At 39.3% G+C, this 27,449-nt stretch overlaps 2 protein-coding genes across 2 annotated transcripts in view; both read right to left on the reverse strand.

Moving 5' to 3' along the window:
• Window positions 1-250: 250 nt before the first annotated feature.
• Window positions 251-10,915, reverse strand: LOC102313475 (proteolipid protein 2-like). The gene is made up of 4 exons (XM_005930684.3): window positions 10,568-10,915; window positions 3,658-3,813; window positions 3,466-3,564; window positions 251-1,777 (listed from the first exon to the last, which is right to left on the reverse strand). The coding sequence occupies exons 1-4, from the start codon at window positions 10,661-10,663 to the stop codon at window positions 1,658-1,660; spliced, it is 471 nt and encodes a 156-aa protein (XP_005930746.1). The 5' UTR covers window positions 10,664-10,915; the 3' UTR covers window positions 251-1,657.
• A 4,961-nt stretch (window positions 10,916-15,876) lies between these two features.
• Window positions 15,877-27,449, reverse strand: part of sypb (synaptophysin b) — a 17,051-nt gene continuing 5,478 nt past the window's right edge. The window contains exons 3-7 of the mRNA XM_005930686.3: window positions 23,668-23,792; window positions 22,942-23,140; window positions 22,644-22,835; window positions 22,237-22,549; window positions 15,877-17,994 (exon numbers count right to left, since the gene is read on the reverse strand). Coding sequence (XP_005930748.1) covers window positions 22,268-22,549; window positions 22,644-22,835; window positions 22,942-23,140; window positions 23,668-23,792 — 798 coding nt within the window. The 3' untranslated portion in view covers window positions 15,877-17,994; window positions 22,237-22,267. The remainder of the gene's footprint in view (window positions 17,995-22,236; window positions 22,550-22,643; window positions 22,836-22,941; window positions 23,141-23,667; window positions 23,793-27,449) is intronic.

The following is a 27,449-nucleotide window of genomic DNA, read 5'->3' on the forward strand; positions in this document are numbered from 1 at the left end:
ATGACTGAATCATGGGAGCCCATTTAGTTTTTCTCAGGATTGCTTCTGTATATATCACGTCATCTTTTTGTTTATCTCGTGCTGTATTTACCCAATTTTTATAGACCTGACAAGGACCAGGTGTCCTGATATGCAATACCTTTGAACAGATAGTGTACTTTTTACCATGACTGTATACACTTGTAAATGAAGCACTTTAAGATAATTTAGCAGGACACATGAGTGTACAGAGCAAGCCAGAAAACTGATCTTCTTTGTGGTAAAATGGCTTTTATTTCCCTTTGAACTTTGAAATTACAGACTCTTGTAAAGCATATTAAGATGGAAAAAAAAACAAAAACAAAACACCAAAGGGGTTGAGGAAAGACTCGCAGTACATATCCTAATGTTAACATAGCATGTTCAAAAAATGGACTGTGCTACTGAGCAGTATACAGTCTACAGGAAAATATTGTAGCACCTTAAAACAATGTGTTACAAACGTAAGAAAAATGCATAACCTGAGCAAGAATCCAAGAGCTGTAGGCAAAACTTGAAGATGATGATCTAATTTTAAATAATAAAAGTGAGGTTGTTTAGTTAATGGGCTATCTATGGGTCCTAAATTCCAAAATTCTAGAAGAAAAACGACCAAAGACTGCTGATTAATAAAAATGAAATCAAATGTTTTAGTACTTAGAAACAAAAGATGAAACGGAAGAAGGTGAGGGAACTGGTTACTCTGAATGAGACTTTTAAGGCACTATAAAACACACAGAACACTATTAAATAACAGAAAAGCAAAGGTGTAACCAGCTGAGAAAGTACAAAAAAAGTCCCCCAAGAAGACATTTATAATATTAAACAATTCAAAAAGCACCACCTCTGTGTCAGTTGCTTCTGAAGCCCAAATAACACAGTTACTATTTACTACAGCAGTCCAACAGTGAACAGTAGACAAGTTGCATGATGACATCATCCAAAGTCCTCCTAGAAGCAAGTCTGGCCATTTGGCATCTTGATAAGACCATTGGGCACAGATATTTTAAAGGATTATGAAAATGAACTCTTATTTCAGTGATTAAGGGGACACCTGGAAAAAAGAGTGCTTTATGAGTTTGCTGCCCCCAAAATAATGCTTTAAAAAGCTTTTTATCACCCAGGAGGTTACACTTCACCAGCGTCTTTGCTGTTATGGAATTATCTCAGAAGCATCGGTTGAGGATTCTGTGAGTGCTAGGTCGCTCTTTCATAATCTCTCTGCATTAATCAAAGTGTTCCCTATTATTGGCAGCTTTCCCCTTTTAGTCTGGTTGGAATAAAAGTTTGAGAGGGGAATCCCTCATGGAGTAGACATACAGACAGATGCCAGCACCCCTTATTAAGGCTATGTCATCTTCTTTTCAGGCTTCATTCTTTAAGATACATTTCATCTGTTCAGGCCATGCAGCAGCATTTATTAAACTGTGACTTGCTCATTTTACTGTCCATCCTCCTCTCTGAACCGCTCCTCTGTTAACCTTTGCCCAAATGACTGCTTTTGGTTCTTCTGTGTTCTTGACAGAAGTATTTCTGTGTGAGAACATTTAAACTCTGCCATCTGTTAAAAACAAAAACAGTCAAGACATTAGAGAAAATTGCACATATCAAATAAAACCAAGAACGCGTTTTGAATGCATTAACAAAAACTGTTTTTCTCACCAGTCGGAGCTGCTGAGTGCTGTCTGTTACTTTGGACTTGGAGGAAGATTGTGTAGGTGTCGTATGCAAATATCAGCCCAGCGAACAACCCAAACACCTAAGAAGCAAGAACTGACAATCAGAATCACAACTAACACAAATACAATCTAAATAAATGATCAGTATTTTGTTAAAGTTAAGTGCCAGAAGACTTTGTGCTCTTCACACTATTAGACACTTTGGTTCATGAAGAAGCCAATGTGGGGACAGACTTGTGCCTGATATACAGCTGCAAAGCACATGTTTGGGACTAAACACGTGATTAATACAAAAGACTACGTGTAGACATAGCATACCACGAGGATGGTTGTGGTGGGGAAATGAGATGTGAAATTTATCTTTAACATACAGAAAATCTACTGTCATTAGGAGCATGATCAACTTCTCTCACTCAAAGGGACTTGTCAAAATTGCTCATTGTTCATCTGAGGATTTGTGAATCTGCACTGAGTGTTTTCAGTGAGAGCAGCAGTATGTTCAGTCAGACCTCATGACCAAAGTAATACAGTGACAGTTGTCAGTACATCCAGTAGTATATGGCAAAAAACTACATTAACTCCCATCTTTTTAAAGGTTTATCAAATTCAGGGTCCCTGGTCCCAGCTGGGAAATCAGTCTGAAACTGATTTCCGGTCATCACTGTGTCCTGTTTTTGGCAACAATAAACTAACATTCAAACTAAATGACACGTGGATTCAGTGTTATATCTGGATTTTTTTTGTCTTAGAAATTTTTGAATGAGCTAAAGTAAGGTAATAAGTCACAGTCTACAATTGTAGTCAAAAAGGAAGGAAGTATTGCAGTATGAACATTACTCAATGTTGAGTGCCTGCTTTTTCAGAAAGTTTGAGCGTTTCATATTGAACACAAAAAAGTGACAAAAAACACCAGGCATTCAGTTTTCACATGTATAACTGGCAGTAGAGCAGGGCGATATGGCCAAACATATTTATCACGATATATATTTGAAAATTTGCGATAACGATATAACTGACGATATAATTGATGCGAGACAAAATACAACTCCACAACATTACTAGCACAAAAAGACAACCTTCCATTTATTTTCACTTAAACAAGAAGCTGGTTTTTATGTACATTAAAGCTTTATAAAAATGTAACAGTGCAAATGCAAATTCCTTGCTGAAAGTTTAACCAAAAGGCATTTCCAGTAGAAATGGGCTGACATATCTTGAGCATAACCATGTATAATATCCACTGAAGTTAAAAAGAGGTGATTTGCAACATTAAACTGCAGTGTGCAGTACGTATTTTTCGGACCATAAGGTGCATGGGATTATAAGGCACATTAAGCGAAACAAAGCAGCCAGATAAATCAAACTTTATTAAACTCATTCTTCTTGCTTCCTCCACTTCTGTACCATTGATCTATTAATGAATGAATTCTGCTCTATTCCCATGTTGTTGCAGTATATTAATGACTAACCTTGTATTGTGGATGGATTATCTCAGTTGTTCTCCTAACTGAAGTTTGGTCCGTTTACAGCATCCTGTCATGCGATTGCATTTGTCTCTAACCATGAGGAACCTTCACGTTAACTTTTATAAGTGGAAAAGTGTTAGTGTTCGTCCTCCAGCTTCACTGTTTATGTTATGCTAACATAGCTGTGTCGCTAGCGATCACGTAGCACATCATTATATACCAGCTAGCCCAACTTCAGTAACCCATGAGCGGATTCAGTATGCAGCTAAGAACTCAGGCTGAGTCATTCTGGCTTAACTAACCGCGCCTGCCATACAAGCTCCATCCCTAGATCCTCCAATGAGATTGATCAGAGAGGTGATGATGTAGAGGACGGCACCAACTGCAGCACGGAACAGATCCTGCACAAAGGGAAGCAAAAGATGAAGTATTATGCAATTTAGCACAGAAATGTGTCAGAGGGTGTGCATGTAGTTATGTGTGTGCGGACTCACAGTCCAGACCCAGTTGATCCCTGAGAACTGCTTGTCCAGGTCCATCATGAAGATGCCGAAGAAGATCATGGACATGGTCATCTCACATATGGGCACCGTAGTGTAGCCTCCACACCAGGAAGAAGCATAGCAGATGATGATGATAAAACTGACAAGCTAAGATAGAGATGAGAGAAAATAGAAGATAAGACTTGATATGAGTGTAAATTTCACAGGGAACTAACACCCACACTGCGTAAATTCCTCTACCCTGTTAGAATTTCCAGGTATAAAAATCAGCTGCAATTTCTCTGAGATAGGACTGCACATTTTTGTGAAGACTCGGCTGCTGGCATTGGCGAGGGAGTGCGGCCGCAGCTGGGGTGACGTGAACGCCAAACTAGAGTCCATCGCAGGTCGACTGCAGGTATACAAGTCAGACCTGAGGAGGGTTTCACTTTTCTCTCTTCTTTATAATTGACTCTTTTCTTGCTCTCTCAGATCCTTGTCTCAGAGTGGGAGGGATTTGAAGCACAAAGGGAGGAGCTTGTCGTTTGGTTGGCTGATATGGATGTCCGCCTGAGTGAGGTTGACCAGCTGACAGGAAACATCTGTGAAAAACTGAAATAACTGCAGGTGTGGGGTTGTTTTGATATGACATATATTTGATATGATACCTTTAAAGGTTCTTCAATGAACCACTGAAAGAAATGGTTCTTCACAGAACCATTGTTTGAAAGGTTCTCTGTGGCACCAAAAAAGGTTCTTCTATGGCATCAGTCTAAAGAACCACTTTTGGTTCCAGTTGGCACCTTTATTTTTCTGAGTGTATGCCATCATTATTCTGTTTACAGTAAATACTAAATACTGAATATTATTGTGCAGCACGTAAGATCGACAGCGCACAGTTTGCTTTGAGGTAGGAGCCAAAAAGGGTGTATTTTGTGTGTGTGAGCACCCGTGTGTACACCTGTGAGCATGAGCGTGCTTGTATTTAAACAGGTTCCTCAAGTAATGATCTGCTAGAGGGCACACACAGATACTCCTCCCAGTCCCCCCACCCCAACAGGTAACAGAGAACGGGGGTGTGTGAAGACTCCAAACCTCCCTCCGCCCGCTCATATGTAGTGTTGATGCATGTGTGCACTAAGGTGCATTTAAAACTCAGGAGGGCATGGAGCTACCTGTCAGAGAGCAGCAGGTAAGCACATAGCCCCTCCTGATAGCCCTCAATGTCTAGGCCCATCCGGACCGGGGCCCAGTTCAGCAGCGCCACCCGGCCCCACAGAGCCCGGGACAGCCCACCCAACCCCACCACAGAGAAAACTGCACCCACCCTGTCATCCAATTCAATTCAATTTTATTTATATAGCGCCAAATCACAACAAAGGTCGCCTCAAGTAGATCCACTTATCTTCCAGACTACACAAGACAATAGACAAATATCTGGCAATTTGTACATGTTTGGTTGTTTTAACACAAGTCATTTCCCTCGACTCATGTAGGGTGATCTGATAAAACTTCGACTCAAGAGCTTAATATGAAACTGACAAACATTTTAAAAAGGTATTCATTCTCTGCCTGAAGGAAACATAAATCAACTACAAGTAAAAGTCCTATATTCCAAAGCTTCTGTAATCATATTACTCAATCCGTACTGTTGTCTTATTACTATGCATTAGGGCTGCCACGATTAGTCGCATAGTCACGATTACGTCGACTATCAAAATCGTCGACGACTGATTTAATAGTCGACGCATCGTTTGAAGCTTTGTAAGATCACAAAAGACGCAGGAATAAGTAGTAGATTTAAGAGTGCCATCCATCCATCCATTCGCTTCCGCTTATCCTTTTCCAGGGTCGCGGGGGGCGCTGGAGCCTATCCCAGCTGTCATGGGCGAGAGGCGGGTACACCCTGGACAGGTCGCCAGTCTGTCGCAGGGCTAACACATAGGACAGACAACCATTCACACTCACATTCACTCGCACATTCACACCTAGTGGCAATTTGGATTATCCAATTAACCTATCCCCACAAGCTGCATGTCTTTGGATGGTGGGAGGAAGCCGGAGTACCCGGAGGAGAACCCACGCAAACACGGGGAGAACATGCAAACTCCACACAGAAAGACCGCCTGATGGTGGAATTGAACTCAGGACCTTCTTGCTGTGCGGCAACAGTGCTAACCACCGTGCCACCGTGCGCTATTAAGAATGTAAAATGTAAATGGCCTGATTTGTATAGCGCTTTTCTAGTCCATAAGGACCCAAAGCGCTTTACACTACATTCAGTCATTCACCCATTCACACACACATTCACACACTGGCAATAGGCAAGCTACATTGTAGCCACAGCTGCCCTGGGGCGCACTGACAGAGGCGAGGCGCACGGCGCACCGGGCCCGTGACCACCACCAGTAGGCAAACCATGTGACGGTGGCGGTTAGTATCTTGCCGAAGGATATTTGGCATGCAGCCAGGATGCAGCCTGGGATCGAACCACCGACCTTAGGATTAGTGGCTCACTTGCTCTGCCACCTGAGCTACAGCCACCCCCTGTAATAACAGACTGAAACAGAAGATGGCCGCACTGCATGTACAAGGATGCCAGCTGCCATTAAACCCCGAAGAAGAAGCAGCTCTGTCCCAGAATTCATAGCGCAGCCCAGCTCAGTTTCCAACAATGGCGGCAGCTAGTTAGTTTTAATATTACTCTTATTATTCTTTCTGGGTCACAAAATAAACGTTTAACATATTTTCAGGCGAGAATGTAGCTGTGTAAACCTCAAATATCTGCTCAGTTTATCAGGACACCACATATTTTCAAAAGCGCTCCGACGTTTTCGGAGACGTCTGTTACCCACTAGCTCGATAGCTAGCCGGGGGCTAGGCTCACTAGAGCCGTGAGAACACCGGACTCCCGGCAAATCGTTTTCAAACCCACCGCCGTCTTTCGCTACTCAGGTTAAACATGATATATGAGTCACTTAGATAACTTAAAAATGTTATTGTTTGGCTTTTTTTAGTATTTTATTTGTTCCTGAGTAAATCGGTTTGGCTGAGATTAAAGTTATAGTTTTTACACAGCTGAATAAACGTCAAGCAGACAGCTGATTATCAGAAGTGTGAGATGCTCGAGAATATACTCCGGTGTCCTGTTATATTTTAGATAGCAAGGAGTTTATTAAACTTCACCGAAACAATCTGCAAATTTCATTAAAATTTAATAAACTATCATCTTGTCTTTATTTTTAGTTAGCACATACCTTAAACACTTAAAGCTGTAAGCTAATGATAGTTATATAAGAGCAGATGCTGCTGGTGCAATAAGCTGTACGTTTTACGTCCAATGGATGCATGATCTGATTAGTCGACTAATCGCAAAAATAATCGGTGACTAGTCGACTATCAAAATAATCGTTTGTGGCTACTATGCATATGGAATTTATTATGAGTCTCCAAGTGGTGCTGATTGTTTTGCATTCTCATACATTGCGTTATATTTCACCAGCTGACTGGAATCTATAACAAAAATCTTAGTTTGTAAATTGCAACATATAGAAGAAAAGCAGTGAAGGTGCAATGACATCAAGTACAGTATTTAAGTAAATGTACTTAGATACTGATCCACTGACAATACAGAACTTATGCAAAGTATTTAAACTTAAAGTGACTCATGTGTTAAGAGATCGCACCGCTGTGAAATGCAAACAAAGGCGTTCATGTGAAAATAGAGATTGAAGATGTGACGTCATTTCCGGGGTAAAACCAGTCGCATGACAGCCACGGGAAGCCGACGGGTAAAGAGATCGTTTTTTTATCGGATTACGTCGTGGAAGAGAAATTGTTCAAGCCATGTTTCCGAAGTAACAAAGAGCCGACGAATGGCCTGGATTGCAGCCATTCGAAGACCAAATATAACTTTCCAGAACACAAGTTAGTCTGCTCCAAGCATTTCCACAAAGTCTTCTGTTGTAGTTATTACGTAATTTATCATAACATAATTGTTGATGTAGGTTACAAATAAGTCTTATATTGATTTGAATTCGATGTGCTTTGCTGCTTTGTTCACTGTGGCTTTGTGGGCTAATGTTCGTTGTGTTTTGTAGGAAAACCAGCCTACAAAATGCAGGAATACGATCCAGACTGGGCACCCTCTATCAACCTGGGTCATACAGAGTTTAAAGCTGCTACCACAGTGCGATTTTATTGGTTAAGAGAGAAAGCGATATCAAAACAGCCACGAAAAGTCACGCATATATGTGCCCAAATGGTGAATAACTGTTTTCCAGTATGTTGTTTTGTAGTGCGTGGTTTTTTTTTGTTTGTTTTTTTGCATTGTTGATTTGTTTTTCATCGAAGCAGCTAATAAAGCATGATGGAATACAATTTTGCTTCTTTCTTGTAAGATTCTATAATAGAATGAAACAATAATGCCAGTTATAAATAAAAACAAATTGAATGGATTACAAAACACTTATTTTATTTCTATTAGATGTGAAAATGTTGTGTAATACTACAACCTGAAATGACAAATAGATTATTTCCTGTACGGGCCAACGCAAAGGGAAAAAAATGTAACAACAGCTGTCAAATGGAATAGTCCAAATCACCAAAGTAAACTGGACCTGGGCTTGTTGCAGGGATCTGAAGTTACTAAACATTTTGTGAGTGTATGCACTCACACTTAGGACCATATAATAATAAATATGTGCGTGATGAAAGCTGGGCAGCACGCTAACGTCCTTACTCAACTCTGTATGCTCGTATGGGTCTAACCCTTTCACTCCTTTGATTTTTTTCCTTGTACTTTTTTTTTACTTTTTGCCTTTTCGTTAAGTCTGTCTTCGTACAGACCTGCCGTGTTCTGCTGTTTTTGGGGCAAATAAAATTCAAGTAGGGATTAAAACCGCAGAATTAATGATTACCGGTGCTGGAAATGCTAGCGCTTGATGCAGTGTTTTGATTTTGTTGCCACTTGTACCCACAATGCAATGCCCGAAAGTCACGTGTTCTGTCAATCTCTATAGTGGTCAAGGACAGTAAAGTACAACAGTATTCCCAGACAGGAAGTCATTTTAATTTGCCACTACGACAGTTTATTATTAGGAGCTGTAGGTTGTTTGCATTTATACTTCTATTCCTGCCTTTGCGGGGTGCATGCAGTCCTGTTAACCAGAGCCAGATGTGCAAACCTATAATGTGGGATGGAAAATCCTTTTATGAGCCTTTATACTACCAATAATGTGATATACGTTGCATTTTGCTACTCTGGCTACAGACAATATCCAGCCTATAAGTGAGCACATGAGAGAGTGGGCTGAGTTAACCTATGTGACCTTTAATGATCAGCATCTTAGCTCCTTGATGCCAAAAGCAAGAACAGTGGAGCACCAGTGACAGGTGGAATCCCTTAACCTCTGATAAAGCACATACAGTGGAACCCCGACTTACGAATATCCCATTTAACGAAAAATTTAAGTTACGAAGGCGCTGAACAGCAATATTTCTGCCCGTGTTACAGCAAAATGCCTGTGTAACGAAATCCGCTGGCTCTGATTGGCTGAGCCTACAATGCCCACAATGCCTTACAATGTGACAACCCCTTGACTTTCGTAATGGACTCTGTGCACGAGAAAATGCTAACTTCCTGGTTTGAGACTGGATGTATGGTTGTACATTTCCGGTGGCTTTACTTTGCGGTGAATCGCTAATGTGAAGATATACTCCAAAATCATGTCCAAAACACGAAAACGGAAAGATCGCGTTAAGTTACAAAGAGCAGAAGGTGGGAAAACTCACCACTGTTGTGTCATAAAAAAAATAATCTAATGATCAATTTTGACGTTTAAAGCATTTAGATCAATCAGTTGTTTACATCACTCAACACAAGCAGAACTGCATTACAAAATCAGAAGACACATCGTCCACATTCAGAAGCACATCTCTGTATAGTAACAGTTCTTATGGTTTAAACAGGCAAATGTTCAGCATTCAAACTACAGGCATATAATAGTCAAAGCCAGATGTTTCCCGTTATGTCGATATCAGCTAGTCAAGTACACACCTACACAGCATGTTAACAAACCGTGGGAAAAAGCCACACAAAAAAAAATGAATGATTGCTAGTAAGGGTTTCTATACATTAGTACTTACAAAAAGTATGTTGTGACTTACTTTCAAAATTACAGTGGTCCCTCGCTATAACGCGGTTCACCTTTCACCTTGCTGTTTCAAAATGTGCAAGTTCGCATGTTTTTTTTTTTACATCACATTGTCCTGATCGGCTGCCGACGATCTCCTCCGTGCCGTCTCTCCAGTACAGTACAGAATCGCTGCATCGATCGCTAGCAGTGTGACTCTAAAGTGCAGTAGGGGGGCCGCTGTTTGCAAATACTGAGAAACATAGAATTTGAATCCTTTCTCTGTTTTGCTCTGAGGCGCAGAGAAAAATATCGACAGGTCAATGAACAGCATCTACATATATATTCCGTAAATGCCCAAGACAAATCGAGAAATCTAAATCGTCCCTTGATTCATCCATTTGGTCGACTTGTTTTGGAAAAGCCTCAGCAAGCAACGAATATCACACCGGAAACGAAGCGCCCTACAGGAGTTTCGCACCAGAAGTAGCATATGCTAAGGCGCACATGTCCTGTAGGGCGCTTCGTTTCCGCTGTGATATATATGGACAGACTAGAGTGAGAAATGTGAATAACAAAAGAGAAGAAAACCGAGCAAAGGGAAAATGGCACATTAGTGATTAAAAAATCAATAGATACAGAACATGAATCCACGTAACCATCTATAAATTATTGATTAGTTACAAGTGAGCTTTACACGCAGCATATTAAAGCCATATATGTGAGTCGTTAAACGTGGATCATCACAGCAGAGCGGCACACAAATACCACAGTGAAAACAAACTTACTATTTCTGCTGCCAGGATGAACCCTTTCTGGGTATTCACGTAGCTTTTCAGCCTCTCCACGCAGCTGGGAGAGCCGTATGCACTTGTATCAGCCATTCTGTACTTTATCAAAGTTCACTAAACAGACAGTGTGCTGCGTGTGTTCGACCCCTAACTACGAGCAGATTAAACAAATGTTCTTCTTTCTTTCTTTAGTGGAGGAAAGTTTGGAGAGTGCTGCCCTGGTGCGGTTTACCGTTGCTCTTGCTTAAACTGGCAAGTCGCTATTTTCCCCTCAGGCGGATGAATCACCTTGATGAAATGCGCTGATTGGCTTCCAGCCAGCACGACCACAGAAGCTCTGCGGAAACATGAGGGAGGAACTAGGAACCAGCGGAGGAGTTTACTGCCGGGCTTTGGCTCGCTACCGCTTTCCTCAAGGGGAGCTGTTTCTCTGCAATTACCCGAAGTTATTTTAATGTTTTGTTATGTCATTTTAGGTTGTTTACATTTGCTTTATACCGTGACGCTGCCGGGGATTATTTAACTGCAAATAAACAACTGGATTGTTGTGCTGGTGCTTGTGCTTTATTAATATTTGCACAGATCCCTAAAATCCCTAAAAACTATATGTAGGACGAAGAGAATGGGTTACTAGAGAGCAAAGAAACCATGCAAGTTACAAGTTTACTTACAAATATGTTGCTTTATTACATACTTTCCCCGTCTCCCTTAATAAGTGAAAACAAGAAGGCTGACAGGAAGCTAAATAAAAGACTAGAGCTTCAGTCCAACTTTTTTCTTTTCATTGTTTTCCTTGCATCATATTCGCTGACATATGCATAATTTGTGACTTTGAGCACACGCAGAGCAAAAAAAAAAAAAAAGTGCGACATGCCAGCTTGCACGTGAACAGGGGCGTTTCCAGGTTTTTGGAGCAACGATGAGCACGAGCCATGAGGAGTGCAGGGTATTTGATCAGAAATAAACCCAATGTAGAAAACGGGTGTGCAAAACATTTTCAGCCGTGTGTGGAGTCTTGATGCTGTGGAAGCCCGTTTCCGCCACTAAAAAAAAAGGATCCATAACTCAAAATTTCGAGTTATTTTCTCAAAATTCCGAGTTACTTTCTCGAAATTTCAACACATTAACTCGAAATTTCTATTTATTAACTCAAAATTTTGAGAAAAGTAACTCGAAATTTCGAGTTAGCACTGCCAATCAGTAATCTACGTGAATGACGTCATTTCCTCGTTACCCGGAAGCTGAAGCCCTCAGCTACAAATGCTACAGCTAAGCAACCGGTATTACATCCAGTCGTGGATGCACACATTGCTGAGTGTTTTCAGCCTTGCTTCACAAATGATGAAATCCCTGTGTTATTAGCTGAATCACATGGTGTTACTATCAGCAAGCGCCAATTTGGTTTTTTTGTTTGTTTTTTTGGGTTTGCAGCCTTTTTTTTCCCTTTTTTTTAAACTTTATCACATTTTAGACATACAGTCAAGTAAAACAGGGATCACATAAAAGATGACATTGTGGTAGTACAATGAAGAACAGAAAGAGTGACAAGGACAGTGAGACAAAAGTGAGTACAAAAAATAAAATAAATTAAGGGGAACATAAATAAACAAAAGTTTGCAAGAGCCAAAATCAAGTTAGCAGTTTCAATCGGTTATAGATGTTAACAGTCTTGAGAGCCTTAGTGTTTTTTGATGAGGAGATTGTCCTTATATATTGTGCAAGTTCCATTTTTAATACAAGAAGTTCAGGCTTTCTGCCGAGGACTTTGCTTTTGTGTATATGAAATTTTGCCAAAAATAAAACCAAATTTATAAAAAAGAAAGCATCATTGTCCTTGTCTTTAAAATTATAATAGCCAAAGATAACATCCTTATAGTATCAGTTGAAGATTAGGGAGAACAAAGTCAGTAATAAACTTGTGGAAATCCTTCCAGAATTTACACGTAAATTTACATGACCAAAACAGATGAGAAACTGTTTCAGGTTGCTCTTGACAGAAAGTACAATTTACATTTATTTCAGCCATAAATTTGGACAAATATTGTTTGGTAGGGTAAAACTTATGAATCAACTTAAAGAAATCTCTTTAATTTTGTTTGTCAAGAAAAACCTTTGTGGTAAAGTCCAAACTTTTTTCCATTCAATATCTGTTACAAAATTGGCCCAATAAAATATGGCTGATGGAACAGAGACCATTGCATCCTGAAAGAGAGATCTTATTTTGGTATTTAAGACTTATGAGAGGAAAAGCAAACATTGCCAAGAGAAGAATGTAACACATCCGGGGGAGTGACCTGTAGTGGAGCACTGTGGGAGCATCTGTGTAACATGGACAGACCAGATGGGATGGCATCGAACACTATTGAGAATTCTTTAGGCGTTATCGGTACATTGTATCTCCTGAGGAACTCAGAGTAATTATAAAAGAGTCCATCTTCTCTAAATAACTGACTAACCAAGATTATTCCATTATTAAACCAGTTATTTAAAAAAAGAGTTTTATTTTTATAAATAATATTGCAGTTATTCCAAATAAAACAGTTTTGTGGAGAGAAATTGTGTTTGTAAATCAGCGCCCATGCCAAAAGAATTTGTTGATGAAAGTGAGAAAGTTTCAGTGGTATTTTTGGAATACTATAATTGCAGAGCAGTAGGAAGTTAAGGCCGCCTAAATTAGAGAACACATGATGTGAGATAAAGTTCCAGATAGAAGTGGGATTTTTTAAATACTTTTTAATCCAGTTTATTTTAAAGGTGTTGTTAAGAGCACCGAAATCAATAAAATGTATACCTCCTTTATCATATGAATTTAAAGCTACTGATTTACGCAAGTAGTGAGTTTTATTTTTCCATAAAAAATTATATAATAATTTGTTAATTGACTTACAGGTTGTATTATCAACATGTAGTGACTGGGCAGCATAGGTTAGACGGGAGATACCTTCAGCCTTCGATAGCAGAACTCTACCCTTCAATGACAGGTCTCGCTGTAGCCAATGATTAAAGATTTTTTGGGATTTATCTATAATAGGAATGAAGTTTGTGGAGCATCTGGATTGCTCATTTTTTATTATTTGAATTCCAAGGTATTTTACAGAGCTTCTTACAGGTATTCCATGAATTGAAGTTGCTAAACAACTTTTAACTGGTAAAAGTTCACATTTATGCAGGTTGAGTGAAAGTCCGGAGGCTTTAGTGGCTGTATATTGTTAATGGCCACTGAAACTTGCGAGGCGTCTCTGAGGAAGAGAGCTGTATCGTCTGCCAGCTGACTTATGAGTATTTCTCTGTTAGCAATGACCAAGCCTTTTAAAGAACTGAGTTCAATGTGCGAATTAAGGAGTTGCACAGAAAGAAGGAATAAATATACGGATAGGGGGCAACCCTGCCTCACTCCACGCTTTAGAGAGAATCTTGGGGAAGTACCAGTGGCAAGCTTTATGGAGCTGTTACTATTGGAATACAGTGTCCGAATGGCATTACAGAAGGACTGACCAAACCCAAATTTATTTAAAGCAGTAAAAATAAACTCATGCTCTAAGGAGTCGAATGCCTTGTAGAAATCTAGCAAGCGCCAATTTGTTGGGATCTGTTTTTGAGTGCGCGTTCCTCTGCGCCATATGCTTCCGGGTAACAAGAAAGCGACCTCATTCACGTATATTTTTGATTGGCAGAGCTAACTCGAAATTTTGAGAAAAGTAACTCGAAATTTTGAGTTATATTTCTCGAAATTTTGAGTTATATTTCTCGAAATTTCGAGTTATGGATACTAGCTGTTTTGTTTTTATTTAGTGGCGGAAACGGGCTTCCATATGATGCAGATGGTATTATGAGAAATGGGAAAACTTGTTTTGTGGTTAGTGGAAAGTGGAAAGTAGTGATCCATTAGGAAATAAAGGAGCAACAAAAAGGAAGTATTTAAGTTGCACCTGGAGATGATTTTTATTACTGTGCAACATTATCAAAATATATAGTGTGTGGCATAAAGTACAATATTTGCATTCAGAGTATGTTGCACTATTAAAAAGCAACAAAATAGAGTAAAATTAAACACTTAAGTAAAACACTCCACTCCAAGTTACTTCCACCACTACAATACCTGTCCATGTTCTTATCCAGTGGGCAGTGGGAATTTAAGTCATTTGTTGAGGGGTGTCACTGTGGGTCGGTCATACTCCCACCCGAAATCTAACTCTTTGGACATTACCTAGATGATTATACGTCCCCTTCTTTCTTTATGAATACACCAGATAAAGAAAAGAAGTGTCAAACTGTTTACTTTCAGTATTAATGTAGGGGGCAAAAGGGATGAAAATGCTATTTTGGGCATTTCTTTTACTTATCTGAAAAGTTGCAAACAACGTTAGCTCTTAAAGGTAAAGAAAAGTTTTTGTCTGTTGAATTCCAGCACTGCTCACTTTTTCTCTCATCCTGAATATTTTGAAAAGTATACCTAAATTAGCTTTAATTTTCAAAGGTAACCATGACATAAAAAGCCCTCAAATGCTTAAAATGCTTGCTGGCTTTCTCACAGAAAGTTTATCTTCTGTACCTTTCAGCTGGAATATAAAAATATGCTTTCCAGCACTCACAAACACTGTATAGCCTCTATACTTTCAACACCCTAAAATATTTCACAAGCTAATGATATTTTTGAAGACTGCATAAGGCATGAGTCATTTTAAAAGGAAAGGAAGAAGTTTAACATTTTTTTTGTTATGACCACAGGCAAGCTGATAAAATCTGTGCACCAATGCAAGATGCTTTTATCTCTGTGTGTGCAGAGGTTACCGTAAACAAGGGGAGTGTTACTTTGAGTTTTAACGTGTAATTGTATTCCTTTATGCTTTTATCATGTAGTTAAAAAAATGCTGTGTTTTGTACAAAATTCAAAAGATTACCTGTAGTTTACACTTACATCATCGGCAAACAATAAAAGGAAATAAAAAAAATGAACTTAAAGATCAGTTTTCACTTCTGTCATTTGTACACTGCATTTTGTATTATACTCCTGGTATTCAGACTTCAGCCTTTCTAATTTGTGCAAGTTTCCAGGTTAGTATGACTGTGCTTAATGTAGGCCTATTTCAAGAAACATATGCCATCTATAGAGCCATCTACCTGAGCATGATTAGCATTTTAGAAGCCATATGAAACTGTACAGGCGTTAAAATAGATCAAGCTTTCTCTGTTTGTCCATCTTGAAACTTCAGAACATTTTCAGTGGCATGTCACTTTTTATGTTCTCATGTAAATTATATTAACAATTTGAAAGCACACAAACCACATATGAACAGAAAAACACCTTTTAACCTTCAACAGAATAATTTCAATTTTATTTCATTTCGTTTCACATGGATCCCATATAATAAGAATACAGCAGAATTCTGGAGCGTCTCGGTTATTTTGTTTTTTCTCTGACTTATCATTATCATAAATACTAATAGGAATACATCATACACAATAAACACAGCACTATCCAAAGGCTTAGAGAGTATCACAAGACATCATTCACCACTAACAACAGAGTATATTTCATTTCAGCATATTTATAAGAGCTACAGTGAAAGAGAAAGAAAGAGAGAAACAACCGAGGTGGGAGACTAGAGGAGGAGATAAAGCAAGGTGCTTCTACACTGCCTGAATCAAAGAACCCTGAATTTATATATTTATCTATGTATTTGTGTTCACTTTTTTTCAAAAAACAAAACAAAAAAACATCTGGATGAATACGAGGCTGTACAATGGACCAGTATACTGAAGATGAACAATTTATTGTGACGAAGCTGGTGGAAGCAAAACTACCAATCGAGACGCATCTCCTACCATTCGGCAAAGACGATCTAGAATGTCCAGTCGGAGGACTGGCAATCAAAAAGTGTTTTGATATCTGGAAATAAATAATTATTGCAACACTTACTTTGTGCTTTGAGTAGAATATAGCAGAGCTGCTGTTCAGTTTGTGTCGTGTGCAGTAACCTCTACGATGGATTGAACGTACCACGACATTTACTGTGTAGCCTAATGCTTTCCTGCAGCCGTGAGCCTCAGCCTCTGGAATATGTCTAAGGATGCTTTGAGATATAGGAAGCAGGATGCATGCAGTAAACTGGTTCGCCACCAGAAAGAGAAGAGCTTAAGAACGACTGACGGATTATATATGAAGACATATTGTTTAAAATGCTTCATAATATTACGTGGTTATTCCATGGCATGAGCGAGGTCTTTAAAATTTTATACACTTTATTCTCATTTCTCTACAGTTAATGTTAATGTATGTATGCCACTGATTACAGTGTGATAGAAACACCATTTAAAAAACTATATAACTCTGTCTTACAACTTTCAGGACCACATAAAAGGCGACTGAAAACAGGATGTGGTTCATTGACAAAATGAGTTTGATGCCCTTACATAAAACCAACGAATAAACACACACACGTTGCTAAGGCAGCTGCTCACTGCCACAATTGCCATTTTCTTCTCCCTATGCACTTTTTATTTTAGATGTCAGGATTTAAAATATTCAGAGTGTCACAAGAATTCATCCTCTCTTGACGGTAACATTTGATGGGAAAAATATATTTTAATGGACATAAATTGAAGCAACCCACTGTTACCACTGCTGTTCACATCTCACTACGTCTCACTTTCTTAGCTCATTTCATATATATGTGTGTATTTGCTTTCAATATTTACCATCACATCAACCCTAATTCTTAAATCTTGCCTATAATGCTGATCAAATACATTAGAAAAAAAGTCATAATGCGAACATAAAAAAATGCCCAGATTCTGAGATGAGAAAATAAGAAGATGATGTTGGTATTAATAGTTCATGGAAACTTAAGGGCAAAGGCTAAACTATGTGAGCTCCTAAACAGAACCAAAGTAAATGCAATTGAATAACTCTGTGCTCAACATTTGTTGTATAACAACTAATATGGAGTGCACAATTATTCAACTGTGTACATATAATCATATATATCAGTATGTTGATATTTACACAGCACAGACAAATACATTCTCCCAAGTTAAATGTTACTACAATGTGTTTTTTTTTTTTTTCCGTAAATGTCTTTTCCATTACAAGATTTCTCATAAATGTTCATCAACGAATGTTTTGGTATTTGTATTCAAGTTTTTCTCGTATAACCAAACAGACAATCCTCTGTTGTCTTCTACAGTAAATACATCACGAGAATAAACATCATGTTACAGCAAAAGATCCATTTTCCCTCTTTTTTTTCCTTCCCACCCCGACCCACAGTGATGATCTCCTCCCCCAGCCCCACTGGTGTCTCCCCTCCAGGCCTCCCTCCCTCCGCCTGTCAACTCACAGATACACAAACAGACAAACAGAGGAGTGTGGAAATGAAAGTGGTGGTCGGTGGAGAGCCACACTCCAAAATCACAAGGTCAACCTGGGCAAAGGAGACAAGCAAAGACGAGAGGGAAAGAAAATGTTAAATAAACAGCAAACACATCATTGGATAAATTACACATACATACAACTAACTCAACAAATCATGGCTTTTTAAACGCTTACAATGATACTATTTATTCACAGTAACACCAAGAAATGACAGTATATTTCACTATAGGATAAGGAGCTGGGCAATTACTCAAATTGAAATCATGTTTTTTTGCTTCTATGAATAAATAAACCAAGATCGTCTTTATGAACTCACTGTGCATCTTTCTATTTTGTAGTGATGCTGTGTGGCAGCCTTCCAGTTCAATTCCAGGAGGAGACACAAATCCCTTTGGGGTTGTGTCAAGAAGAGCATCTGGTATATATTGTTAGTGGGATTATAACAAAAAAAAACAATTTGGAACAACAGTAACAGTAACTCAGGCACAAAGTGGTAGGCCACGTAAAATCACAAAGTGGGCTCAATGGCTGCTGAGGCGCATATTGTGAAGAGGTCGCTAACTTTCTGCAGAGCTACAGACCTCCAAACTTCATGTAACCATCAGAACAGTGCATAGAGAGCTTCATGGAATCGGTTTCCATGGCTGAGCAGCTGCATCCAAGCCTTACATCACCGAGTGCAATGCAAAACATCGGATGTAGCCATGTAAAAAATGCTGCCACTAGACTCTAGAGCAGTGGAGACGTGTTGTCTGCGGTGACTTCTCACGCTTCTCTGTGGGGTAATCAAATGGACGCGTCTGGGTTTGGTGGTTGCCAGGAGAATGATACTTGTCTGACTGCACAAGTGCACAAAGCAAGGTCCATAAAGACATGGATGATCGGGTTTGGTGTGAAAAAACTTGACTGGCCTGCACAGAGTCCTAATCTCGGCCTCATAAAACACCTTTGGGATGAATTAGAGCAGAGAATGCGAGCCAGGCCTTCTCATTCAACGTAGTGTCTGACATCACAAATGTATTTCTAGAAAAATGATCAAAACTTCCCATAAACACACTCCTAAACCTCGTGGAAAGCTTTCCCAGAAGAATTGAAGCTGTTATAGCTACACAGCGTGGGCCACCATCATAGTAAACCATATGGATTAAGAGTGGGAAGCCACTCAAGTTCATATGTGTGTGAATGCAGTAGCTGTTGTTTTTACGCCTCCACTTTCCTTTACCTTTGCCTCTCTGTAAAAGTCTAAATCCATCCTCTGCAAGGTTGTGGCACTTTTTTCTTTTTACTTCACATGTATCTGTTATTTAATTAATTTTTTTCAGCTGAATTATAATTAATTCAAATAAATTAGGGCAGAACGGTGGCACGGTGGTTAGCACTGTTGCCGCACAGCAAGAAGGTCCTGAGTTCAATTCCATCATTTCTGTGTGGAGGTTGCATGTATTCCCCCATGTTTAATCAATTAACCTATCCCCCACTAACAGTCCAAAGACATGCAGTTAGTGGGGATAGGTTAATTGATTAATCTAAATTGCCTATGGGAATGAATACATGTATGTGAGAGTGAATGTTCGTCTGTGTCTCTATGTGTTAGCCTGGCGACCTGTCCAGGGTGTACCCCGCCTCTCGCCCTATGACAGCTGGGATAGGCTCCAGCACCCCCCGTGGCCCTGAAAAGGATGAATGGATGGATAAAAGAAATCAGCTGGCAGAGTAGTGTCCTGTGTTCTTCCTGTGCTTTTGTGGGTTCCCTCTGGCGTCTTAACATACACGAGGAATGCATAGATAGGTGAAAGGTAGTTAAGAAAATGAATGTGTGGTTAAAGGAAATTCACTTTCTGTGCTAAACTGGTGACATGTCCTGTGGACTCTACCTCTAATGTTATGAAGTAGTTAAGAAAATGAATGGATGGATATTGACTTAATGAAAAATATAGTATGATTGATATGAAACACTACTTTGCTCTTTTGATCTAAGTATAGCATTCGGTTTGCAAATCAAAGAGCCAGAAAATCTGTCTAAAATATGTTGAGATTACATCCTTTTTAACTGTGGAGCAACTTTCTCTCTTTGCTGAAATTTGATTGGTCAATAGCAAAATTGACATTCTTGTTTACCTGCTGAACTTGCTGCTCAAATTTAAGCAAATTATTTTGCGATTGTTTAAGTACATTGATGAGTATATTTTTGGGACTTTAAAACATTTTTGACCAAACAGGGAAAACAAATCATTGAAGAAGATGAGCCAAAGTGCAGGTTTTAAATCCAAGAATACAAGGCAATGGCTTCTGAGTACTCTAAACCACGTTTCTAAGTGCTCTGTGTGGCAGACATTTCACATCTTTCAATACTAAGTGCAGTTTTAGCTGTCAGTGTAGTCTACAGCCTTGGAGCAAAAAGCTCTCTCACCATAGTTATAAGACCTCTGGAGGGTAGTGGAACTCAAAGGCCAAAGAGAGCTGGTAAATGTATGTACTGTAGCTGGCTCAAAAGCTCCTTTGCAAGTCAGATGTTTGTACACAATTGGTCCTTATCGAATGACTAGATCTTTCTCCTGCAACCTTCACTACTGAACATTAACAATAATGCTGTTTCAGTAAATGTCGAAAGATACCGACTGAATCTGGCATACTCTTAATTATAAAGCCTTGACCTTCATCCTCCAGATTTTACCTTGGAGTCACAATAGGCCTGATCTCTTTGAAGCCTGTGAGAACATTAGTTGTGGATGTTTTTGTTTTCTCCTTTCAAAATGGAGTTGAGAGGGTAAGAATACTTCTGTTTGTGCTGTAGCTAACTAACTATTTAATTAACAATGAAAGTTCAAATTTTTCTTTTTATCACCTGCTGCATAAGATATCGAGCAGATGACGAAAATACAAAAAAGAGGACATCTTCAAACTTCACCTTTCTCAGGTTATTAGGCTATTACAAGTGGATACATTGTAAACAGATACATATAAACTGACTACAGACTTACTTGTTGTTTCTAGAGTATTTTAAAAGTAAAATGGGAGGCAGAGCCTTCAACTTTCAGGCCCCTCCTCTGTGGAACCAGCTTTCAGTTTGGATTCGGGAGATGGACACTGTCTCTACTTTTAAGATTAGGCTTAAAACTTTCCTTTGAGCTAAAGCATATAGTTAGGGCTGGATCAGGTGATCCTGAATCCTCCCTTAGTTATGCTGCAATAGGTGTAGGCTGCTGGGGGACTCCCATGATGCATGGAGTATTTCTTCCTTAGTCATTTTTCTCACTCACTACATGTTTATACACCTTTCTGCATTGAATCATGTGTGTTATTAATCTCTGTCTCTCCTCCACAGCATGTCTTTTGTCCTGTCTTACTTCTCTTGGCCCACCCGGTAGCGGCAGATGGCCGCCCCTCCCTGAGCCTGGTTCTGCCGGAGGTTTCTTCCTGTTAAAAGGGAGTTTTTTCTTCCAACTGTCGCCAAAGAATTTGCTCATAGGTATGTATTATTGTAGGGTCTGTTGTTGTGATTTGGTGCTGCGTAAATAAAACTGAATTTAATTAAATTGTTTGATTTTACTTTAGTTATTAATAAGCCAGCATAACTTTTTATTTTAAGCACTTTTATGTTTTCCCAAAAAATAAGTGTGATCTATAAAAGATGGATTTATGGATTTATTCACTGTGATGCCACCCATAGATTTGTAGATTCTTGTTTTGAAATCTTGCCTCAAGCAGTTTGACTGCCACCATCTTGCGCCCCCCCCCCCTCCCCTCCCAGAGAGACTGAGTACATTGGGCACTCACAGTAAGCCCACACCCTAAAGCACACCCTGATTTACTTTCTGTTTTACTCAAACTATGACAGTCATTTACAAAATAAACATTGTGTTGTAAGACTTGAAAACCATAAATATACCAGGATGTGTGTTTTTCTGAGGTCATAGATGAAGGAAGTGTTGGATCATTCTCTCATAACGTTTGTTTTGTAACCATTAGAGAAAATACAAGTTTAAGGTCGCTCTCTGAAGCAGTTGCATGCTGGATTTCAGAAAATCTTAACATTACTGATGAAATTTAATGCGCTCCAGGAAACTTCTCCATGTCATTTTTATAGTACTTGTCATTTTAGCCAAGAGGCAATGTGGAAAAAGACTCAAAAATTGGACCGTAGTAAGCATTTGTGCATTCAACCCTTTATTTGTGCTTAAAATATAATATCACATTGAATAACGGATATCTATGTCATTCTAACAACACGAGTAGAAAAAAAATGTGAGTAGAAAAACTGGACAGATTTTCTACTCATATTTGCACTCACCATTCTGCAGCTGTAGTGTTTCAGGACAGGCTCACATCTGATTAGAGTAAGAGGTAGGCTGCTGGTCATAGCCCTGGTTATAACCTCCATCCTCATTGTAGCCTCCCTGCTGGCCGTAATCGGGCTGGTAACCTCCCTGGGAGCCGGCATAGGGGTCCTGCTGTCCGTAGCCTTCCTGGGCATAGGAATCTGGGGCGGGCTGCTTCTCCTGTGATGGGACATACGTTCCAGCAAAAGCGGCCTTCCAACCGGTCTCTTTGAAGACAAACCAGAGGTTTCCAATCCACAGGATAAGGTTGATGAAACCAAAAGCCTGTGGAGGAAAAAAGAGACAAACGTTTGTTCTTATCGTTATTCTAGTATCATCTCTTTACATTGTGTCGCTAACAGAAGCATTTTAAGCCTACCACAGAGGTGTTGAGGCCGGAGACCTTGGGGTCATGGATCTCACGGCACTTATTTTCTCGTTCTTCACAGGCTTGGATGAGAGTGATGACCCGCTCTGGATCAGTGGCTGTTTTCACATCTGAGAGGCCTTTAGCCCAAGCACAAGAAGATACCAGCCACATGAAGGCAAATACCGCCGTCACAACAAAATCCTGGAAATCAGCAACACAAGGTTATTGTTTTTTCCTATCATTAATTGAGAAGTATTACATTTAAGACAAGATGTACTTTTTATGTGCTTCAAGGTAACAAACTCACAATCTGGGCCCCTTTATTGTTTTCACGGTACTTCTCTAAGATGAAACAGTATACAGCGAGCGCTGCCATAGAGTAGAGGAAGGAAAAGACACCAATGGTGACGAAGAACTCGGCTGAAGAGGAGTAGTCCCCGACCAGGAACAGACGCTCCTTGTCTCCTCCCTTACAAGTGGGTGCATCAAAGTAAACCTGATGGAGCCTGGGGGCAGGAACACAAAAAAAGGGATAGACACAGATGAGAAGGTGTAAGAGCTGCAAAAATACAGCAGATGATTCTAAAGTTGTAAATCTGAAACATGCTGTAGCTGAATTTTAATTTATTCAAAACTGCGTGAATAGAATTCTCAGAGACTTTTATGCAACCAAAGGAGTCTTCTCCTGCTGGCCATTACACAGAAGGCAGATTTAAGGGACTTCCACATTAGGTTTATTTTTCAAAAGCAGAAACTGCATACTTTTCTTTATGTACAGTTTATTACTGCAACAAGCAGAATTTGTTCAGTTAGCTAGAGCTTCTAAAATAGTCAACTTCTCTGAGCTTCTTTGCTACAGAACAACAAGCATATCTAAAATAAAAATAAGTCTTTTGTGACAAAAATTGCCCCCCCAAAAGGACATATTTATTTATTTATGAATGCTGTTAAACTTAATCTAATGTAGAAGGCTGTCAAACTGTAAGTTCAATTAAATGTTAAAAGTTCAGTTATGTGATGATATAATCCATACCTGAATGGATATTCAAACTCTACTTCTACGCCTAGATCACTTTCCGAGCGGTTGCTGCACTCCACACTCATCTTGAACATGCCAGAGTAACTTCCACATGTCGAGAAAGCGAAGATTGCAAAGATCTGTGGGAGAAGGAGCAGGAATACGCCAAATTACTTGATTTGTATCCAGAAGGTAAGAGTTACACTAAAAAGGAACAAACATTGTTTGAATTCTGGCTTCCCCACAAAGTATAAAATACATATTAGAGGATAAAGTTGGACAACCATGTTTGTTTCTTTGAGAATGTGGACTTCTTTATGTTACATATGAGGAGCAGAATTTTTTGTGTTAGGAGTTTTCTTGTTGTTTATTTGTTTGCTTGTTTGCAATGAATGAATAAAAATAAATACATGCATGCCTTAATAAAATATGTACTGAATTTAAAACCCCATCCATGTGATCATTGACACATTCTAGACCACCATGGAATCATAAATAAATAAATAAAATGCACAAACTGATTTATCAGTATCCAACATTCCCCCCGGGTGGTTTGACATCCAGTTTATTTTAGGTGTTGTACCCCCAAAACAACTCCAGGTGATCTCCAGGTGATAGCATAATTTACACTGAAAGCTGCAGACTATCCTTCCCTACCTGTGCAGTTTCAAGCAGACTTATCAAGATCGACCAGTCAGAGCGAGGTACTAATAAATTCCCACAGAGTGTAAATAAATACAGCATTATCAGCAGGTTACACAGCACTGACTGCACCTGTTGCCCACGGTACATTTAAATTGGTTTTGTACTGTTGTTTATGTGTGTGCATGTGTGATTGTGCATTCATTTACATTGTGCCTTATTATTAGTGTAGGTGCACTCAGCTCAGTCTTATTTTTCACCTCTTACCTGCAGTCACATAAACAGCACAGACAAATATGAGTGGAGATAAACTTGCAGCCTCTCGCTCTTCACACACACACAAACAAGCAGATTAGACAAGTCGGACTATTTTTACCACACCCTCCCTACTCTGCAGACCAGATCCGATTGGATAGAAAATCCAGCTATTAATCTGACGGAGGTGCTCCACCATCTGTTACCAAATACTCAGCTTCCAGTTACTGTACAGTCAGTCACAACACATGCATACATACACACACTGGCACACCCCCACACGTGAGTGCATATGCACACACACCAGCTCACGTCACTTCCTCTAGCCTCATAGTATGACCTACGTGCAGAAGGCATAAACACACTAAACTAATTACAGTAATCTTTCAGCTAATGTGAGTACGGAGGCTCGTTTGCTGGATTTGCACAGAGTGAGTGACTAAATTGAGCCCTATTGTTTTAATTTTGTTCTTCTCTGTTCCTTTAGGGCTGTGTTTAAGTTTAAAGTGTCCTCTGCCAAAGCCCAAAGGCTTATTAACAGGTTTTAATAATCGATGCAAATGACTGTAGATGTGAAAGAGGCGGCATTATGTGTGAAAGGAGAGACAAGAGCACTCGTAAGCAACACAGTCGTTTCTCTTTCTCTCTCTCTATTAAATTTAAAGCAAAGAAAAAAAAAACATTTGCCATCTGCAGTGTAGCTCTGGTGCAGAAATCCAGTTGGAGCTTTGGAAATTGACCAGATCTAACCCAGAATGTTTGAGAGATCTAAATGCACCCTAAAAGTGAGAAAATCTGTCCATCCGTGTTATGTTCTTCATGGGCAAGCAATTAATCCTTAACACTGAGCAAATCACCATTTATATCAATAATAAATAGGGGTGTTATATTTGTTTAAACTCCAAACCAACAGCATAACAGAATCAAATGCTGAAGTAACTGTGCAATTAATCAATATCTACAACCTGGGCAGTAACTGCAGTGTAAGCACAATCCTTAACACAGCCTGCAGTGTTATGCTATAAATGTGTACCACCCATGCTGTTACTATTAACTGTTCATTATTTTCAAAACAATTAGAGGTTAAAATTTCTTGAGTGAGCTCAGTATGGAGACTATTTGGTGCCTCAGCTGTGTGTTGTTCTTACAGATCAAATGAAAACACACCTTTAAACATAAAACATGTAACGAGCCCGATTTTGATGTGGTGCAACATGATGATGTAGCTAAATATTAATACAGTATATTAACATATGCAAGAATTCATAGTTTGTTTGTTTTTTACAGAGTCCTTAAAAACAACAAAGCATAGCAGATTATTAAAGTCAGGAAGGTGCTCATACAGTACTCATGATAAGAGTCTTAGGTGCTTTTTATTTCTTTCTTGGCAACAGAGCAGAAACTAATATTTATTTAGGTAACAACTTGATATTGATAGCACAATGAGATGTTTCCAGGTGGATCCTGAAAAATACTTTTTGAAGTATCAGCAATGGGTAATACCACTTTTTAAATGCTCTGCTTCCATACAGTCAGCATAAAGTGTTATGTGTTAGTTGATGCCTTAAATTCGCCTGTTGCTAATGTTGCTTTGATCACCAAGATCTTTCAAAACAGCCAGTGCAGACGTGCTGTCGGACAGTTTTTATGTAAATTTTGGCATGCCTGTTATCAGATCATCACTGGTTTTGCACGGACTGGATTTGAGAGTACGCTGATCAAAAGTGAATTGCTGGGTTATGGGCCTAATGTTTGAAACCCCTGTTGTAGTGCTATATGCTATATGTTTCTCACATGATGGCGAACAACTTATGAATTTTGATCTGATAACAGATCTTGATGATCAAAGCATCGTTACACACACAGGTGAAGGTAAGGCCAGAAAATCGCCTATGAGACAGCTAACAGTTGGGAGTGAAAAATACATATTCTCCAACTGGTTGACGAGTGGTTCCCACAAATTCCTAGCAGTTGCTAGCTGAAATAAGTTATAAAGAGGTTTAATGGTGCTCCACCAGTTACTTGATCCTTAGCAGATTGCCACTGTTGCGTGTAGTGTGCAAAGGTTGTGCCTCATTACCGCAGCCAGCCTGCTGACCCTTCAAAAAGTCTACCTTAGTTTGAAGCCAAATGTTATCCATTTCTGGTTTATGTTGCCCTTCTAACAGTTTCACTACTGCTTGAAGAGTAGCTGGTGAGTGTTTGCAGACAAGTTGGTTAACTCCATGCAAACCCAGGCGACCACTGTAATCTGCAAGCAACCAAAGGAACTGCATAAATTACCATCAGCCTCTTATTAAGTGTTAGTTGATGCCTTACGTTCGCCTGTGTATGTAGTGATGCTTACATAGACATACATACACAGGTGGAGGAATACACATTTTTAACAGGGGTGTCACTGACTGGTCTATAGGCCTGTGTGGCTGGGCTTTAGTAATCGATTTCACAGACATTGCTGTTAACCAAACCACTCAGCAACTGGTTGGGGATTACACATTATTCTCTTACATTCTGTGGTTGCCAGATCATCACTGTCTCTAGGCCTATGACTATGGCCTTTTTCACGTGATCCTTCACTGTCCAGCCTATGTCACATGGTTAGTCTATTACGATTTTATTAAAGTTTAAAGTTAGGGATGTGGCTGCTTTGAGATACCTGGGCCTGTACTTGTCTGCCTCAGCTCGGTTAATTCCAGTTATTGAACTGGAGCTGCTGTTTATGCCTTATGGACACACATTAAACACTTCCATATAACTGGTCTTCTTTCCACAATGACAGGAGTCGCCCCCTGCTGGCTATTAGAAATAATGCAGATTGCATTCCCATCAATATATATCTATATCTATATATCTATATCTATATATATATATCTATATATATATATAGATATATATATATA

Source organism: Haplochromis burtoni, unplaced genomic scaffold, assembly GCF_018398535.1.
Source record: "Haplochromis burtoni strain Fernald_Lab_line unplaced genomic scaffold, NCSU_Asbu1 Contig_134, whole genome shotgun sequence".
NCBI lineage: Eukaryota > Metazoa > Chordata > Actinopteri > Cichliformes > Cichlidae > Haplochromis > Haplochromis burtoni.